General features: G+C 52.8%; 7 protein-coding genes across 7 annotated transcripts; 3 read left to right on the top strand and 4 right to left on the bottom strand.

The window, feature by feature from the left end:
• Positions 1-70: 70 nt before the first annotated feature.
• Positions 71-1,063, top strand: RHO25_007877 (uncharacterized protein; the record flags this gene model as incomplete). Its single annotated transcript, XM_023600045.2, has 1 exon — positions 71-1,063. The coding sequence occupies one exon, from the start codon at positions 71-73 to the stop codon at positions 1,061-1,063; it is 993 nt and encodes a 330-aa protein (XP_023449088.1).
• A 514-nt stretch (positions 1,064-1,577) lies between these two features.
• On the bottom strand, positions 1,578-3,358 carry RHO25_007876 (uncharacterized protein; the record flags this gene model as incomplete). The annotated part of the gene is made up of 4 exons (XM_023600044.2): positions 1,578-1,914; positions 1,970-2,341; positions 2,394-3,158; positions 3,225-3,358. The coding sequence occupies 4 exons, from the start codon at positions 3,356-3,358 to the stop codon at positions 1,578-1,580; spliced, it is 1,608 nt and encodes a 535-aa protein (XP_023449089.1).
• Positions 3,359-4,785: 1,427 nt separating this feature from the next.
• RHO25_007875 (uncharacterized protein) lies at positions 4,786-5,714 on the top strand (the record flags this gene model as incomplete). Its single annotated transcript, XM_023600043.2, has 3 exons — positions 4,786-5,064; positions 5,156-5,346; positions 5,438-5,714. The coding sequence occupies 3 exons, from the start codon at positions 4,786-4,788 to the stop codon at positions 5,712-5,714; spliced, it is 747 nt and encodes a 248-aa protein (XP_023449090.1).
• A 223-nt stretch (positions 5,715-5,937) lies between these two features.
• RHO25_007874 (uncharacterized protein) lies at positions 5,938-7,522 on the bottom strand (the record flags this gene model as incomplete). The annotated part of the gene is made up of 5 exons (XM_023600042.1): positions 5,938-6,266; positions 6,318-6,731; positions 6,783-6,904; positions 6,964-7,016; positions 7,106-7,522. 5 exons carry the CDS (start codon positions 7,520-7,522, stop codon positions 5,938-5,940), a joined length of 1,335 nt encoding a protein of 444 aa, XP_023448580.1.
• Positions 7,523-8,006: 484 nt separating this feature from the next.
• RHO25_007873 (uncharacterized protein) lies at positions 8,007-10,918 on the bottom strand (the record flags this gene model as incomplete). The annotated part of the gene is made up of 2 exons (XM_023600041.2): positions 8,007-10,463; positions 10,538-10,918. 2 exons carry the CDS (start codon positions 10,916-10,918, stop codon positions 8,007-8,009), a joined length of 2,838 nt encoding a protein of 945 aa, XP_023448581.1.
• Positions 10,919-12,565: 1,647 nt separating this feature from the next.
• On the top strand, positions 12,566-14,012 carry RHO25_007872 (uncharacterized protein; the record flags this gene model as incomplete). The annotated part of the gene is made up of 3 exons (XM_023600040.2): positions 12,566-12,606; positions 12,817-13,203; positions 13,256-14,012. 3 exons carry the CDS (start codon positions 12,566-12,568, stop codon positions 14,010-14,012), a joined length of 1,185 nt encoding a protein of 394 aa, XP_023448649.1.
• A 962-nt stretch (positions 14,013-14,974) lies between these two features.
• Positions 14,975-16,762, bottom strand: RHO25_007871 (uncharacterized protein; the record flags this gene model as incomplete). The annotated part of the gene is made up of 3 exons (XM_023600039.1): positions 14,975-15,164; positions 15,253-16,558; positions 16,612-16,762. The coding sequence occupies 3 exons, from the start codon at positions 16,760-16,762 to the stop codon at positions 14,975-14,977; spliced, it is 1,647 nt and encodes a 548-aa protein (XP_023448582.1).
• Between the last annotated feature and the right edge of the window lie 1,567 nt (positions 16,763-18,329).

The raw sequence follows: 18,329 nt of genomic DNA, 5'->3' as shown, positions 1-18,329 counted from the left end.
CCGTTGCTGCATATGGTTCTCATGCATGCTTCGAGATCATAAGCCTCATAGCTGTTGAAAAGAGCCCAATATGGCTGCCAACTACTGGGACTCTACGCAGGCCAAATTCTGGACCTTCACCAAGGATGAGCTGGCAGACACCCGGAAAGAGCTCGAAAGAGCAAATCAAGCGCTGCATAACAAGTATGCGCTACCGGAGAGGCGTCTCATGAACATCTACTTCCAGCAACAGCTCACAAAACTCGCACGAAGGATGAGCTTGAGGCAACAAGCATTAGCCACTGCTCAGGTGTACATGAAGCGTTTCTACTTGCGAGTGGAAATTCGCAAAACCAATCCCTATCTGATCATGGCTACTGCCGTATACCTGGCCTGCAAAATGGAAGAGTGTCCACAGCACATTCGACTGATGCTCGGCGAAGCAGCTCGACAATGGCCCGAGCTGGGCGTTTCGGAAAGCAGCAAGATCGGAGAGTGCGAATTCGCCCTCATATCGACTTTGTCCTCCCGACTGATCTGTCACCATCCCTATCGCCCACTGAATGAGTTTGCGCAAATTTTCGGTCTCAGCACAGAAGAGTCGAACTTGGCGCACTCGATTGTAAACGACATCTACCTCACCGATCTCGTCTTTCTCTACCCGCCTCACGTCCTCGCTATCACGGCATTGGTGCTTGCGGTCGTGTTGCGCCCCTCTGGGCAACCCCCTGGACTTCAAGCCCACTCGACACACGGCGCCATGGGGCAGGCTTCACCATCGATGGGCTCGCCAACTTCTGCTTCGACACCTGGATTCCCGCCGACCATGAATGCCACTGCAGCCCAACAGGCATTTCTCGGTAGTTTCAGCGGCCTGAGGCAGGCGGGACCGAAACTTAGCAAGATCGTGGACTGGCTCGCAGAAAGTAAAATTGATGTGCCGGCTGTGATAGATTCCACGCAGGAAATGATCAGCTTGTATGCGGTATGGGAGGAGAGCTACAGTGAACGAGCATGCAAAGAAGCCATTACCCGGTTTGTGAAGGATGGAGGAGCCTGGAATTCTGGAGGGCCCTCGAAGTAGGACTTCTACAATGCAATTTCGAACAGGCAAATGGAGTTCCTCAAGGACGCTCCCAAGAGTGACAACGCACGCGTCGAGCAGTTCCTATCGGAAGCGATCAGAAAATACAACGCAGTGTTTGAGATCGTTCGATATCCCACCGATTCTTTTCAACGGCGGGTTATCGTGGCCAAGGAGACAGGTGCACTTGTTCGACGCTAGGTGCGGGACGGGGGCAATAGCCTGATTTAATCCATCGTATACTGATGGTATATCACAGTCACATTCCATGCTGTGGAAATAAGCAGGAGTATGATTGCAGCTCGTATAATGGCTTCTTTCATCACGTCTGTCCTGCGACCGTGGTTTCATCTTCGGACTCTTGGAGGCGTATCGAGAATAGCGAAACCATGAGCAAATCAAGATATGCCAGCCCTCCCTTTTCTCGCATGAGCATGCTGGATCTGCCGTAAGCTTCTTACATGGAATTGAAAACAATAGCTCTACACCCATTCCATGGAATATTCGAGCCGCCCTAGCTGAGCTCAAAGCCTTCATAGCCCTTCGCAGCACAATCGCTGAGAGTCTTATGATAAGTTGGCACCCCACCAAGATATATCAGCGGTTCTCGGGTCTTGCCCGGTATGTTGTCGCCCATATACCACGACTTCGCCGTCGGGAGCAAAGACATGTTCGCAATTTTCCAAATGTTTTCCGCCCATGCATCTTCACTTGCTGATGTGGCATTCACGGTCTTGAGACTGTTTTCTCTCATGTATTTCAGCACTGAAACAATCCATTCTCCTTGTATCTCAGCACAAGAAGGCCCATTGCAGAGCGCAGTTGGTGCTTGAGGGCCGTATGTGAAGAACCTGAGCCGGAGTCAGTCATTGGTTGACGCACATCATTTCATCTGAGTGTGCTCACATATTCGGGAACTCTCCCACCGAGATGCCCATGAAAGTTTTCACACCGTGTTCCCACTTATCTCGCAATTTCAAGCCGTCTTTGCCTTGGACGTTCATTTCTAGAATGCCTCCCGTGATTGCATCAAACCCTGTTGCGCAAACAATGATGTCGAATTCCCACTCCTTTTCTGATGTTTTAATGCCTCCCGGCGTTACTTCAACAACTGGAGTCTCGTTGACGTCGACTAGGTGTACATTTGGTTTTGCGAAGAGCTCGTAAAACCCATTCTCGAGAGAAATGCGCTTACATCCGAAAGCATGAGGTTTGATCATTGGAGCAAACTTATCTTTGAGTCTCTCGCTTGGTAGACGTACTCGGACTTTGTCGCGCCTGACATCGAATCAGTGTGGCTGCACAGATTTGAGTGGAGCAGCTCGCCTACCAAAAGTTGTATGCTTCCGTATTGGCCTCGTCATCAAATAACATATCTCGGTATGTAGCCAGCCAGAAATGGAAATCTCCATGGTACCATAAGTCCTGGTAGACTTTGAGTCGTTCTTCCTCGGAGTCTTGGAATGTACCTCTATTGAGGAAATTGAAATCGAAGCCACCATAGCTTTGAGTCCGGCCAGCGAAGAATGCGGCGTACGAATGGCGCGGAACTGGTCCTTGCTCTTTGCCGCTATAATGCTCTTGCTTCATGGGCAAGCAGGTGTTCGGGGTGCGCTGGAAGAGAACAAATTCGTCCGCCAATGGAAGCAGATCCTGAGTGAGCTGGATTCCTGTGGATCCTGTCCCGATGACTGCTATCTTCTTACCATGCAAATCAAGCTCCTCCTTTGGCCAATACGAAGGATGTATCCAAGTGCCTTGAAAACTTTCGATTCCCTTGAAATCCGGGACATGACGTTTGGCGGCGAAGCCAGTATTGGGTAAGAAGAATCTGCATTTGTAGGTCGTGCCAGCATTCGTGAAGATGGTCCATTTCGCCTCCTGGTCACTCCAGACAGCCCCGATTACCTTGGTGCTGAATACCGTGTCTTTCCCAAGATCCCATTTCTGTGCGACGTATTGAAAGTATTCACGAATCTCTGCCGATCCGGGAAAACGTTGAGACCACGTCCAGTCAGTCCAAAGGTTGGGGTCAGAGAACTCATAATGTGGAACTGTGCTGTCCACTCTTGCTCCCGGATAACGATTCCAGTACCTGTTCACAAGAAGCCGAAGGTCAGTAGAGTACAAATTCCGTCATCAATTGATTCTCGAAACACACCAAACGCCACCGTAATTGGAGCCGCTTTCAATCAGCTTGACATTGAACCCCTCGTCTCTCAGCCGCTTCAGCTGGTAGACTCCACCGAAGCCAGCTCCAACAATGACAGCGTCAAGCTCGATGACCGTGGACATGCTGGTAAACAACTGACGATACTACTATTGACTGAGGAAGATAGCTGTCGAGAGATGGTCGTGAGCAACCCACAGATGTGAACAGCTCCATGGTGCTCTTGATCACGAGACACGTTGACAATGATCCTGCCTCGCTACCTGATGTATCGGAAGCACTCCCGCACCTGCAGTAACGTGTGTCGAGTCGGTTGAGCTGTAAGCGAAGCAAAAGCTGCAATCGAATCCTGCGTGCATGAACATATTCCAGGCATGTGGACAAATTATTCGAAGCAGTGATAGTGAGCCAAGCTCAGTATATCGTGTTTCTGAAGAGACATGCTTCAGTAGCAGGAGAGTGCAAGGCGAGCGAGGCTAAGGCTGGAAGGTAAGTGTGTCTCTTGGAAAGAGGAAGCGAGGTTGGCTGGCGGGAGTTGAAATGTGCCAAGAGACATTAGTCAGCATCGCAGCTCGCGACCAGACCTTGGCAGTCGCGGCGGCTTCAGAAAGACACCACACATGAGCGAACGTTATCATCAGCACGACCAGCCCATCCTCAAATGCAGCTAACATGTTCTGGAAGGGTTCAAAGGCCCATCCGCTTCAGCAACGGATACGGCGAGCGAGATAGGACTGCAATGGCTCCAGAATGCCTCTAGAACATCTCTGGGTCTCAGCGAGTACAGTTGTAGCCAGGCCGGCGGAGTGCAACCTCAGCACGAAAGATGCAGTAAATGACCTTGCAACCGTTGGCTTTTGCGGCCCTTGGGCAGTGTCTGGCTTGGGATCTCTTGGATGCACAGGCTGGTATGAGAATCACGCTGCTTGCGAAATGGGCTATGAAACAAAGAAGTCGAGAGCAAGGGGGCACAGAAGATCCAGTACTTGAACACGTCTATTTGTAGACGGTTCTGGTGGCCACGAAGAACCAGACTTTGCGGGCAACGGCATGGGACGACTTCTCTCGTATGGCATTGCGTTGTGAGCCTCTATCCGCTGATGTATTATGAAGGCACGCAACTAGCCCCATTCGATCTGGGCTCTTACACGATTCTGCTCAACTGTATGCCCATTTCAAGGGGACGCTCGCTCGTTCGGAGCATCAAGGCGACTTACAGTGATAGCTCGGGACATTCTCCGACGTCTCCAGCCACGATCAAATCGCGATTGATGAATCTCAGCCACACCTGGAATCAGAAGACATTACGCACAGTGAAATCTGCCAATGCGGACTCTCGCAGAATACCGGACACCGACTGCAAGATTTGTGGAGGGCAATGCAGTAATTGCTAGACATGTGGTTCACACTCTGACGAAAAGTGGCATCATGACTACTTCCTCATGCAGGGTCCACGCAATAGCAACGATCATTGAACGTCAGTCCGCCAGAGCAAACAGTACATAGACAAGAGTACAAGACCTCTACAACAAAGCTCACTTCACTCAGTCCAATGCTCCAAACTCTGAGAATCTCACCAGCTACTTTAACATCCAGAACTTCACTTCTCCTCCCAGCAATCACAACAACAACACTCAAAACCCAACCCTTCACAACAACAACCTCCCTCAAAATGCCCGAACGTCCCAGCAAAGTCGACGCCCACACCGACCCATCCGTCACAAAACAATACGACAACAAAACCTCCTCTGCCGACAAATTCAAAGACTTCTACGCCATGTCCGATAACATCAAAACTTGCATGTTTAATACCTATCGTCCTGGTGTAGGCGTAAGTTCCACCTCACCTTATCCTCCCACACCATCTCATACTCCTCGTCAAAGTTCAATGTTTCCTAACGCGAGATTTTGTAATTCAATAGCCCGTCGGCCGCTCCATGGCAGTAGCAAAACGCACAGGCCCCGACTTCCTCTTCCTCGCAAACGCCAACAGCACAAAATTCAAAGATTTGGAAGCCAAACCCGAAGTCCAACTTTCTTTCCGTGATGGAAAAACAGAAGATTGGATTTCTGTGACGGGAGAAGCTGTGAAATTGACGAATGATGACCCACGGTACGTTCAAACCCAATTCTTCCATTCACAAAAAAACTCCCTCTTTCCATATGACTCTTGATTAGTTATTCATGCTGACACGGTCTTCCAGTATCAAGGAGATCTACTCCAAACCCGTCGCTGCATGGTTCGGTGACGTCGGCGATGGAGTTCATGATGGTGGACCAGAAGATCCTCGGATGAAATTGATCGAAGTGCAGAGCAAGTATATCACCTACTGGAAGCACACGACGGGAGCATTGGGATTCGCCAAAGAGATCGCTGGAGCGACATTGCTGGGACAAGTCGCGAACACTGGTGATCTGAGAGAATTGGGGGAGACTGAGATCAAGGAGGCCAGAGTGAAAGACAGTGCCTTGAGCAATTGAAAGTTATGAAGTGTATTGCAACTGTTCAATAATCGAGAGACAAAAGACGAACTAGCGATGATTCTAGATAAATCGCTGGAGATATTGCGTAAGATTGTGGTGAAACCGCAGAATTAGCAAGTCGGGCCAAACTGACGCATCCCGCGTATGACGAAGCAATAGTTCCTGCTTTCACTTCCCTCACGTTTGCCAGTGGTTCTGGAATTGGAGTTGTTCGTTCACCTCAACGCAGTGGCACACTAGCGTAGTTTCCCATAGCACGAGTAGAGATCATCGAAGGACGGTTCGGTGCGACACTGCCGCCAGGTGGTCGCCCTACGCGCATGCCAGCACTTAAGCCGTAATTTCCATTTGGATTGTGGCTAGGATCGGCAGTGTATTGTGATCGGTGAGCGGATTCAAGACGACGTGATTCGTTGCCTGTGGCATAATCGTCTCTGACTCCATCACCACGCAGAAGCGTTTCGTTGAAGTGGCCGAAGGTGGGTTGGGTGTACGTCTGTGGCAACCGTGTACGGTGCTGTGAAGAACCTGGCGGCTGGGGCATGCCATCTACGTGTGGTCAGTGGTTTATGCCCGCCTTGCACGAGTCGATGAGCTTACGAGAAGAAGTGAAGCCTGTGCGATAGCCTCCACCTGCTCCAGTACGTTGTCCAGAGACGAAAGATTGATGAGCGTAGCTTGGCTGAGCGGCTTCAGGCCAGGACTTCACCCGCGGTCGTCGCTCACCACTGCCGCCGCTGCCATTACTGCCGCTCCCCATTCGCTGACGACTCTGGCCGACAGGATGTTGAGTAGCTGGACCTCGGTTCTGCTGTTGTTGATGCTGAGAGGCAGCCTGCATCAAGATCTCCTCGGCGCCATGGTCGGCGGCACTTTCGAGTCCCACAACACGTTCGCGTTGTTTAATCTTGTTGTAGAGTGCAGACATTTTCGAATAGTCCTTGCTTTTTTGTGCTGCACTCTGCTGCAGTTGTTCAACCTGGGCGTGCAGTCGTTCATTGTCATCGCGCATGGCTTCGTGGCGGATTAGCTGAAAGTCAAGAGTAGAGTGAGGCATTCACGCACCACTCATCTTGTTGTTGAGCCGAGCATTGTCTTCCCTCAAAGCACGCTCGATCTCCGCAGCATGTGCTTCGGCGGCCGAGTGCTTGTCTGTCAAGCTGCGTCGAACGTATTCTTGATACGTGCTGGAACGATATTAGTGAATGTCACACAACACATGTTCCTTCCAACACAGAAGACTCACATATCCTGCACCATCTGGTACGCCCAAAACGCAAGTCCCCGACCCGCGCACTCCTGTTGCACCTGCATCAACATCTTCACAAGCTCACCCAGCTCTTGCCTCACTCGCGACCTCATGCTGCTCCCCCAATGACTCCACTCACCATGATCACCGCCGGGCTCAGCCCACTCAGAATGCTCGTCTTGTAATCCTCCGATGGATTCAGCGCCGTGACGACCGCATCGTCAGGGTTCACAAGCTGTGTATAGCAAGCGGGACAAGTTCTCGGTCCCTCGTTCGGATGCTGTTCAATGAGGCCCAGACGCGCAGCACAGTTGACGCAGAAGATGTGACTGCATGTGGTGACGACGGCTTGCTCGGGGCAAGGAATGCGGCATTTGAGGTCGTTGCATTTGAGGGTCGAGTCCATCGCAAGGACGGAAGCGGGTTGTGAGGGATGGGAACGAATGTAGGTGAGGTTGTAGTCTTGTAATGAAGTCGATCGGTCGGGAGGTAGATGCCTGCGTGGTATTGCTGCTGCTGTATACAGGAGGCAAGAGCCACACGCGCCTTCCTCCATGTCAGCGAAAATGGGGAAAGCGCACCGGACGAGACAGCCAATTCTGATTACCACTAATAGCAGTTTTGAGTACATTTCGAGACAGCTACCTAAATCACACTGCTGGTGAATATCTTACAACATTGATAGATCTGACTCCCGCTATCACATATTCCTCCCTCTCGATCCCAGAAAAGCCCATCGAGATAGAAAAAGACGGGCAGTACACAGTATTCAGTAGTAGTAGTCGCGGCCGTAAAGAGTGTGACATTCAGCACAAAAATGCAAAAGGGAGTATCTCAAGGTTCCACAAACAGAAAGAAGAAAGGACCATAATGAGACCATGGCGAAAGCATGGCCAGCAGTAGCAGCGTAGCAGTAGCGGGATAGCGCATGTCGGCAGAGACAGACTTTTCGGTGATCAACCAAAACTCGAGCGGTCAAAGCTAGTGCGTATGGAGAGGACTGGAAATCTTCCATACGAACGTCGCTTTGCGCCAGAGAGTCACGCCCGTTCGATGTGGCTGTGGCGGTGCTCCAGGCCTCGTCCTGCGAATTTGGTCACTGGCTCTTCCGCAATCTCTTCCAGCTGGTGTCCATTTTCGGCATCGTGCCCTACAATGTGCGTAGGCACTTCTGGGATGGACTCGGCCTGATTTCTGTACACACTCTGCAAGCTGGATCGGTTCGGCGTCGCAGCCGTGCTTTCGCTGTTCACGCTCATGCTCGTAGAGCTGCGGTCGTGAATGAGGTCTGGTGTTGGCGGTACCGCCGAGGATGTTCCAGATGTCCTCTTGGGGTGCAAGTAGCTGGCAGTGCCATCGCTCCTGTTGTCCCCGAAATCCGACTCAGAGTTATTACTTGAGTGATCTCCGTTCTCGGAATCAGGGGATAGGTGCTTGACTGGTCGCTTCCCTCTCTTCTTGCCAGATTCTGACCTGTCATCATCGCCGCCATCGCTGCTGGCGGTGTCTGCACGTCGAGCGAGGTCGAGGCCTTCGACAGCAGCGGCGCACTGCTCGGAGATGTTGCGAATGATGTAGGCGATCGCGTCGGTCTTGTCGCGGAGGTGGCGATCTGCAACATCAGCCATGCTGAAAGTAGAGAGTCTCTTAGACATGCTCGAGTAACGAGCCTGCCTAGAGGAAGAGTATTCCTCACCATCATTGCGAGAGTGCGACATGCGCGTACTTGACCGCGATGAGGCTCGCGAGTTGGTGCCGGGCTTGATTAGTTCGTTCTCGATCTTTGCATCTTCCTTTGCTGGAGACTCGACGCGGTCTTCCTCGGCATCCAGAAACTCGCCAACTGGTTCTGAGTCGCCCAGCGACTTGACGATGTGTTCCATGTGGTGGGCCTGGCCATCAATGAGTGCTCGGAGGTGTAGTACAACACGCTGTGCCTCGTCGCGTTGACGCAGAAGCGTTGTGTTCGTGTGCTGAAGGGCAGAGAGGTCCTTCTTGTTCCTCTTGCGCTCCCGCTCCAGTTCCTCTGCAATCTCTTGTTGCAGAACCAAAGCCTCCAGAGCGTCGTCTCGTTGCTTCTCTGTTCCGGAAAGTCGCACTGTGAGTCTGGCAACGTCGTCCTTTTGCTGATCGATCATGCTCGTCAAACGGCGGTTCTCGCGCTTGTGGCCTTCAATCTTGACCTTGAGCTCATTCGTCTCCTTGGTGAGTTGTTCTGCGAAAGCCTGGAACTTGAGGAATTGCTGCTTCCAGCTTTCCAGTTCCTCGACCAGGAAATTGTTGCGTTTCGTCACCTTGGCAAGCTCGGTGTCCATGCGGCCCTTGAGGTTGATGAAGTCCTGCCATGCCTCCATAGCGTCACGCGAGTATTGATTGCGCTCGCGCACGATCTCGTTCAGGTGTCTCATCGACACCTTGGTCATCAGCGGCTTCTTCTGAGCTCCTCCGAAGACAGATTTGAAGCCTGTGTTCTTGCCCAGCTTCTCGCAGGCGTGGTCCATGACTTTCATGACCTCGTCCTGGTTCCACCAACCTGGGTCTTGCACGCTCTCCACCTCGCCTCGCATAACAATGATTTGGCCAGCTGGAATGAGCTTTCCACCTCCGTATGCTGATCGGAGGTGCTGCGGCACGCCCGATGGGACAACATCGCCACTCAGTGCCTGGGTCATCCGCGAGATGAGCTTCGATCGTTGCCTTGCCGACCATGCATTTGGCGGGCTCGAGGTTAGCACGAAATTTCGGTCGAGATCGACGACCAGAGCGTCAGATGGAGCTGTGAAAAGTGTCCGGCATTCTGCAGTCATTCCCAGGATGTATGGTCCAGGCTCTTGGACAAGCTCTTTCGCATGACGGGCATGACAGACTGGGACATAGAGACCACTCCATTCGTACACTCGGACCATGAAGCGGACAGTCTCGGTGGCAACCGTCAGCATTGCTGGGTAGTGGGAGATAAAGATGATCCGGCGAGTGGGTGACACGGCTGCCTCGAGAACTCCAACGATGTTCGGGATGGAGAGACAGCTGAAGAGCGGCCACATGGCAAAGTTCTGGAAGCCGGTCGGCGAGGATGGGAACTGGTAGCATAATGCATAGTCCTTCATGTCAATGCGCACCAGATCGTTCAGGCGTGGAGCTGGAAAGCTCAGGATGCGGGAGACCTCCTCGGCGTGGAACAGGTTCGTCGCCTTGTTCCAATGGATCCACATGCCACGAAGGTAGTCTCCCAGCAGATTGTACAGTGGATACCTTGACAGGAATGACAGGCAGTATGGGATCCAATATGTTTCACCTGGCGTGTCATAGTAGTCGGGTTCCGTACGCTTGCGCAAATCGCGAATCGTCTCGGCACGCTTTTCGTCAGCGCGCGACCACACTCGGAGTGCGATGCCATAGAGGGTGTGCGATGAGTCTTGCTGCAACACGAAGGCGTGGTGAACGCAGTGTGGTTGGCTTGGTCCGGTGCAGATTTCTACGTCGTGGGGAAAGCACGCCTGTACCCTGTCAGTTTTGCAACAAACCGGAAATGGAGCCAACTCTGAAGTGAGCGAGAATCCGTGAAACTTACCCGCATCGCAGAATGCAGCGACCTTGCAATTTCGTTGTCCTGCTCCAGTCGGGGGCTGCTTCCGAGGATTTCGGGCAGCCAGAACTGGCCAACGGCACCCTTCATGTGCCCGATTTTTCCTTGTGCTGGCGTCGGAGCCTTCACCCATTGTGAAGGCTCGCGGCCAACACCGCATACCATGTAGGCATGCGTGAGAGTCTTGGGCGCCCGGTTGCCCGTCTTCTGTTGCGGCATCTGGCTCGGAATGGGGGCGGCGATGCGCGAGTGCAGCGACGAGGTGCGGTTGGGGACCTCCAGGTTGCCGTCGTCGCGGGTGGGTGGTCGAGCAGATTCTCCAGAGCGAGAGCGTGGCAAGGCATTTGTGGTGAAGGAAGGTGCCATGATAGTCGATTAATCTAGCGAAGAGCCGACGCTGAGCTTATCCTGCAGTGCGTTGGTTGCCGGTTGTTCCCCAGCGCGATCGCTCAATGGCGCCAGGAAGGAGGGAGCTTGGGAATCCCGTCGTCGCTCGGGTTGCGGTGTTGCTGGCCACTCCGCGGCGTGCAGTGCTGGCTGGCACTCAACGGTCAGACGTGGCACGGCATGCGTGAGGGCGGAGGTGGAGGATGGAACGCTGACAGCCGATAGCTCAAGGTATAGAGATGAGAGATGGAACGGGCGAGCAGCAGCTCACAAATGCTCGGACGCTCTGCTGATCCAGACACGCGAACCTTGTCCTTCGGTCGCTAGTGCGCTGCACAATGCACAATCAGGCCTTAGCGTGTGTGAGAGAAAGATTCCCACACGCCGCGACACGACCGTGTGACAGGGACAGGCGGCAGCCGATTGGTGCACGGCGGCAACAAGCATTCGGGGGTGCGCTGGACCTGTGCCCGCCGGTCTTTCAGTAGTTTGATGACGATAAACGACCACGGCGAAATTGGGCGAGGGGCGTCTGAACTGGCATCAGCGTGGCACACATGGCCATGTCGACGACGTTCGCAGTACACACTGCTGGTGCTACAACCTGGCTGGCGCTGTGCGACGAGCAGGGCGGCGTTGCGAGCGAGGAGGGCACGATCGCGTGGCGATATGCATATTGCGATTCATAAAGCATACCACCCAACCCTCGCTCTTCATGCAGGGGGTCTCTTGGACCGCCGGAGCCTGCCTCGCACCTCCGCGCTGAGCGAGAGAGCAGCACAAGAGCACCGCAGCACCGGGCGACGTCCAGTGCCACATTGTCAGCACACAATGCCGTGTCGCTGTATCTGCTGTACTCCGGCCTCGCAACAGAGAAGTCTAGCGCAACGTGAGCACACGTGAAGTCGGCGGGCAGCAAGTCTGCTCACTCTCACTCGCGGCTGGTGAGACTGCGTTTCACACTTGTTGCGCTGCCCACGTGCGGCGGCCAACGAAACAGCAAGTGGCCCGAGCAGTGCCCGTTCTGGAAGCCCTTCCACACTCTTCCTGCGCCGTGCCGGACGTCCTGCTGGTGATGACCATTCGATAGTGCCGACTCTCCTGTGCTGCTGCGTGTCACACGTCGCAGGAGCTGCTCCACGACCGCCACACTGCCCGCTTCATCAGCCAGCCGCACAAATTGGGCATTCGCTTCGGGGGGAATACGACTCAGCGACACCTCGAATTGCGCTGATCTTGACCGTTCTGGGAGCTTGTCGCAACTGCGGGAGCGAGAGAGCAGATCAGGTACCAGCTGCGCCAGAAGCGGTAGCGGCAGAACCCTTGCCCGAAGCCAAATTCTGAAACCTCAATCTGCTCGCCACTGCAGTTCTTTCCCTACACGCTTCCCACCACCCAGCACGCGCATACCAACCTGCCACGGCCTGCAGGTCCAGCACTCGGCAGCGCTGTCTTTCGTGCCTCCCGATCATCCGGCACGCGACCGACTCGGCATTCTGCCCATCGGCATGACCTTCACGCCATCCACACCGTACGAGTCAAGCTCCCGCTAGGCCTCTAGATCTGCGAGCGGCCTCGGTGTATTGTGTACAAGAGAGCTGCACTTCGCTCCCATTGCCACCAACGATGCCCGACGAGGCGCTCATCACGGATTTGTGCAGCATTTGGTAGGCCACATTTTCACATCTTCATCCTTGCACGATTCATTCACACTTTGCCTCACACGTGATCTCTCCCGCCGAGGAGTCCAGAGCGGCGAGCCTCAGGCAAGACTGTCATTACCAGCTGAGCAGGAGGAGATGCAGCAGCATCGACCTGGCTCAAGATCTGAAATCGTCACGTGAGATCTCCTCGTCTGCTGTCACTAACGAATCCAGCTATGAGAACAAGCCAAAGTATCGATGTCCGAGATGTCAGACCAAGACGTGCTCTCTACCGTGCACGCAGAAGCACAAGCAACGAGCTTCCTGTAATGGCGTGAGAAATCCAGCCGAGTACATCAAGAGGTCACAATTAGCCACTCCAGTCGGCATCGATCGCGATTACAATTACCTTAAGAGTGTCGAGCGAAGTATCGATGTTGCAAATCGTGACTCCGAGGTCCGTGGCGTGGATGTGGTGGAGAGGGCTGCCACAAGATCGATAGCACGTGCGCGGCATCCCGAGAGCAATCTAAGCAAGTATCTCGATGAAAACCGCATCGAGGTCCAAAATGCACCAGAAGGCATGAGTCGGCGGAAGGCCAACCAGACGCGGTCCACAAAGTATGTCCCTTTTCGGAATGCTCAACTCTTCATTTGCTCACACCCACCACAGGCGGCATCAGATCATGTGGACAGTAGAATGGGTGGATGCCGAAGGTCAAAAGCAGATCTCAGACAGCTGTCCAGCCAGCAGCAGCATAAAAGAGCTCTACTCTCACAAGCAGCTTGAGGACGGCAATGCTCTGAAGCGAAAACCTGGAGAACATGCCAAAGAAGCTCAGAAGCGTAGGCGCAAGGAACGACAGGCTGAATCACAACTTCAACAGGAGAAATCGGACCAGGATGCTTCAACGACAGTAGCCACAGAAGCTGATGCAAAGGTCGAGGACCCTTCATCTGACGTGCATGCCAACTCAGACTCAGCCGAGACAGAGCTCGCAGCCACCCAAATCTCGCAAACCGCGCCGAACAGCAACGAGGAAGGGCCAGATCACCAAGAAGAGGGCACCGATGTTTCTCAACATTTCTATCTCCTACGCACAGGCACGAACGCCAAACAAAAGGTTCTCATCCCACTCAGCAGAAAGGCAACACTCACAAGCTGCCTCCAAGATCGCACTGTGATGGAGTTCCCTACGATCTACATCCTACCGTACGCCCCGGATTCATTGCCGAAAGAGTACCTACTAGAAGAGTCATATCTCAAGCTTCAAAAGAGCGAGCGGCAGGAGTTGAGAGACGCGATAGCGAAGGCCGAGAAGAAGGGTGTCTTCGAGCATGTCTCAAGAGCTGAGAGGGCGGCGAGGAACGCTCCGACTATGGATGCGAATAGCATTCTGAATGTGCTGAAGCGAGATTTGACGAGATGATGTCTTGTATATATGTAAATCACAAGAACCTCTGCATCGGAACGGCCTTGTCGAATATTTCAGATGGCACTGCACACTGCAGAGAAGTCTCAAATCTCTCCCTGATCTATGCCACAGCCATTCACCTCAGTCTCAGACAGTCACGCGCTTCGAAAGAGGTGTTTCTACACAGTCCAGTGAAGAGCAGATACAAAGTGCCAGCGTTCCGCGCTCTGTAAGGTTCTCCGACAGATAATCACACTTTCACACCACAGCAACTTTTCACCAAGAAAATCCCACTGGCCACCGCAACGCTACGAAGCACTTCTCAACCCAACAACTCAATGTCGGCGCTCTTCTACAAAAACCCTAGTACGTGCCTGACTCTGGATTTTCCCCTCCATATCCAAGAGTCCCATATACTGACATCTTAAATCCTCCCTCTAGTCCAAAACAAACTCCCACATCATCACCAAACACCCAAAATGTGCAAAAACTGCCCTTCCGGCTCTCGTCGCGACTACAGCGTCTTCTTCCCCGGACATGCTTTCCAATGCTCTTACAACGGACACACCGAGTACGGCATGATGTACAAGTGCCAGCAGGGAGGAGGAAGAGTGTGTAAGCAGCATGCTCGTTGAATGGATGAGAGGATTTCTCCGAACGATGAGAAGGCGTTAAAGGGAAGAAGTAGATGAGATGAGGCAGGAAAGGAAAAGAAGATATGTGGAGCGGAAATCAGGGTGTTGACGGCGATGAGTTGCGCGAGGAAAGGGGTCCGAAGAGGGACAAAGTAAAGAGTGTGAGTTCAATGTGAAATTGTCAATCTACTTTGTATGTGTCTAAACACACCACAATACAACATATAAATGGCGTAGCTCAGAAAGAACGAGAACTGTACAATCTTGCAGAAGAACACAAAATTCATAGCTCATAAAACAGAAGAAATATCGTTCAAATCATCTCACGCTGTCGCCAGCAATCTATGCCTTCGCAGGCTCCTTCTGAACATTCCAGCCCTGATAATCATTCTCCAAGCTCTTGTGCAACGAGTCGACATACTCGACCATGCCGCCTGCCCAGTTAAGTGGCTCGACCTTCTTGCCGGGAATGTTGGCGCCAGAGTACCACGACTTGGCCATCGGGAAGAGGGTGACGTCCCATTTCTCGTTCCTGTGGAGCACATATATATTAGCATTGTCTCTTCTCCTCCGCTACAGAAGCAGTATTTGTGAAATGAATAGGGAAAGGGTAGACTTACATCCTCTTACACCAATCCGCCTCAGCCTCAGGTGTAGCCTCAAACCTGGTGATACCGTCCTTTTGAATTCTCTTCATGGCCTCTTCGACAAACTCAGCTTGGAACTGCGTGCAGCTGGGTCCATTGGAGAAAGCAGTTGGGGCCTGTGGGCCGTAAAGGAAGAACATATTCGGGAAGCCAGGAATAGAAATTCCCATCGATGTCTTCGTGCCATCCTTCCAGTGATCTGCGATAGTCTCATCGTTGACACTGCGGATATTCAGCTGTGCGAGGGATCCAGTCACAGAATCGAAGCCGGTGGCGAGGATCAAGACATCAATAGGCTTGAGACCCTTCGGTGTTCTCAACCCTTCGGCTTCAACACCCTCGATTGGGTTCTCGTTGATATCGATGATCTCGACGTGAGGCTCGTCAACGACTTCGTAGAAGTTCTGCTCGAGCGATGGACGCTTGGTGCCCCATGGATGAGGCTTCTTCTCGGGTGCAAGAATCTTTTGCTTCTCTGGGTCCTTGACACGCTTCAAAACAGTCTGACGCCAGAAGTTGTAGGCTTCGTCATTGGCTTTGTCATCAAAGAGCAAATCGGAGTAGTTGGCCAGCCAGTACTTGAAGCCACCTTCCTCGACCAAGAGCTTGTGGTAGAATTTCTCGCGGTCCTCGGGTGAGTCGTCAAAGGTCTTCTTGTCGACGAAGTCGTATGTGAAGCCTGAGAATGTCTTGCGTGTGTCATTGATGGCCTTCTCGTATGTGCCATCGTCCTTCTTCCGCTGCTCTTCCTCTGGATCAAGCGTCCTCTGATTCATGGGGAGGGCCAAGTTGGGCGTGCGAATGTAAGCAGTCATTTCTTTAACTTTCGGACTGAGTTCCTGAATAGTTTGAATTCCTGATGCACCAGTACCGACAACGGCGACTCGCTTGCCGCGGAAGTTCACACCATGCTGTGGCCACTTCGCAGTGTGGTAGACCTCTCCCTTGAAGTTACTGAGTCCGGGGAAAGGTGGCGAGTAGTGCTTAGACGCAAAGCCGATGCAAGGCATAAACCATCGTGCCTGGATTTTAGTCTCGTCTGCTGTCTCGATCGTCCATAGATTCGTCTTCTCGTCGAAGGTAGCAGTGTCTACTTGCTTGTTGTATGTTGTATGCTCGCTGATCTTCCACTTCTTCTCAACATGTTGGAAATATCTCCGCAGCTCAGGCCACGCGGGATAGCGCTCCTTGTATGTGAAGTCCTCCCAAAGCTCTTTGTCGAAGAGTTGATAGATCGGTGTATCTGAGTCGACGCGAGCGCCAGGATAGCAATTCCAATCTGTTCGCTAGTAAGTACCGTAGTAGAGGCGTACAGACAGATCCCAAGCTTACACCAGATGCCACCACTCGCTGCACCCTTCTCGTAAATCTCAACAGAAAGACCAAGCTTTCGTAGTCTGTTCAAGAGCGTGAAAGAAGCAAATCCAGCTCCAACGAGCAGAACGTCCACGTATGGAATCTTCTCCTCTGGAATTGAACCCATCTTGTACGGCGATTGCTTAGTTCTGATCGAAAGGCTATGAGGGGTAGCAGATTTTCGCTTAATGATTGCAATGGCAAAGAAAATACCTCACCACCTACACGACGGATGTCCATGATCATATACTCCTCGGCGGGGCTTCCATTGCCGCCCTCGGAGGGGTTGGTCCAGCGGCTAGAAGGTGCATCGAGACGTGTCTCGGACGGGTCCATGGACAACAATCTGCTATTGATGGAAGGTCAGGCGGATGTAGGCACATGAGACCCCACAAAAACATGAGCGCCGTCGTCATTAGAGCACGCGTTTGCGGCAATGATTGGCGGCTTGACGCGGGGATCTGGGGTCGTTTTTGGGGTCAACCAATACTAAAGCAGTATCCCATGGTCGCAAAAGAAACAGATCTCGCCATAGACCCCGGCCCAAGGGCAGATAAACGTGCGTGAGCAAATCGGAAATCTTGCATTTTGATTCGCTGCTTGTCAGGATTCGTCGTGACAATGCCCTGCAACCGGCAACCCGCCACGCTGACGGGACTTCTCAATAAGCATGCTTCAACCTTCCCAAAAGACGATACAGGCAGTCAAAGCTGTACAAGTGTGCCAACAAATGCCCTACTCATGGCAACCACATTGCTTGTTGAAGACAGACAGATGGCCAGTTCAAGTCCATAGTAGCACATTCCGGCAACCACGATCACCGTCAGATCGATAGTTACAGCAAGAAGGACCGATGTTAGCTCACGCCACAAGATGATTCTCTTGGGGGCTTGAGCGACCAACGAGCGCCACAATGCACACGATGCTTTTAAGCCGCATGCGAGTGCTTTAGGAGCCACTCCACGTCGACAGCCATTACATGTGCGGCAGGGGCCTGAGGACTGGCACGTGGCAGTGAACACCCGGGTATGTGGGCGGCATAGACGAAGTGCAAGTCCTGCGGAGCCGCTGAAAACCTGTCGCAGGACGCTGGAGCCCTAACCTCCGCTCCGCCGAGCTCAAAGAAGACGTTCACGAGCAGGTGGATGGTGGACCAGTCCGCAAGGATGCCGCAATCGTGCCGACAGTAAGTGCATGCTGTGCATGTATGGACCAACCGCAGACTACTGCCGCTGCAGTGGGAGGGGTGGATCATGTACGTTCGGTGTACTCGCTGATGTCGCTTTGGCGGAATCTATCTGGCCGCCTCCCGAGTCTCGGACGAACATGGCAAAGAGAATACAACCAGTCGCAGCAGCTGGTCCATCGAGTCATTCGTATGAAGTCTCCGCCTGGCCGACTCAAGTCAATCGAGGCTCAACTGCGGTGAACGTAGCATTCCGATAGTCCACCTTCATGCTTCGCCAGAAGTTATCGGAATTACATCCTAGGTGAGATACGTCGTCATCATCAAGACGTGATATCTTCTTCTTCATTTTGTCGCGCAGAATTGCTGGGCCAGAACCGCAATGAACTACAGGCGTGATGAAGCTGACAGAGTTCTCATCTAGTGCTCATCTTTGGCGAACTTCGAGAACAGTCTTGTGGAGATCGTGCTGGCCTGCTCATCATCCCACTTGACAAGAACAATTCGC

Source organism: Cercospora beticola, chromosome 5, assembly GCF_033473495.1.
Source record: "Cercospora beticola chromosome 5, complete sequence".
Lineage (NCBI taxonomy): Eukaryota > Fungi > Ascomycota > Dothideomycetes > Mycosphaerellales > Mycosphaerellaceae > Cercospora > Cercospora beticola.
Note: the sequence above shows the minus strand (reverse complement) of the source record. Positions and strands in the feature narration are given on the sequence as shown.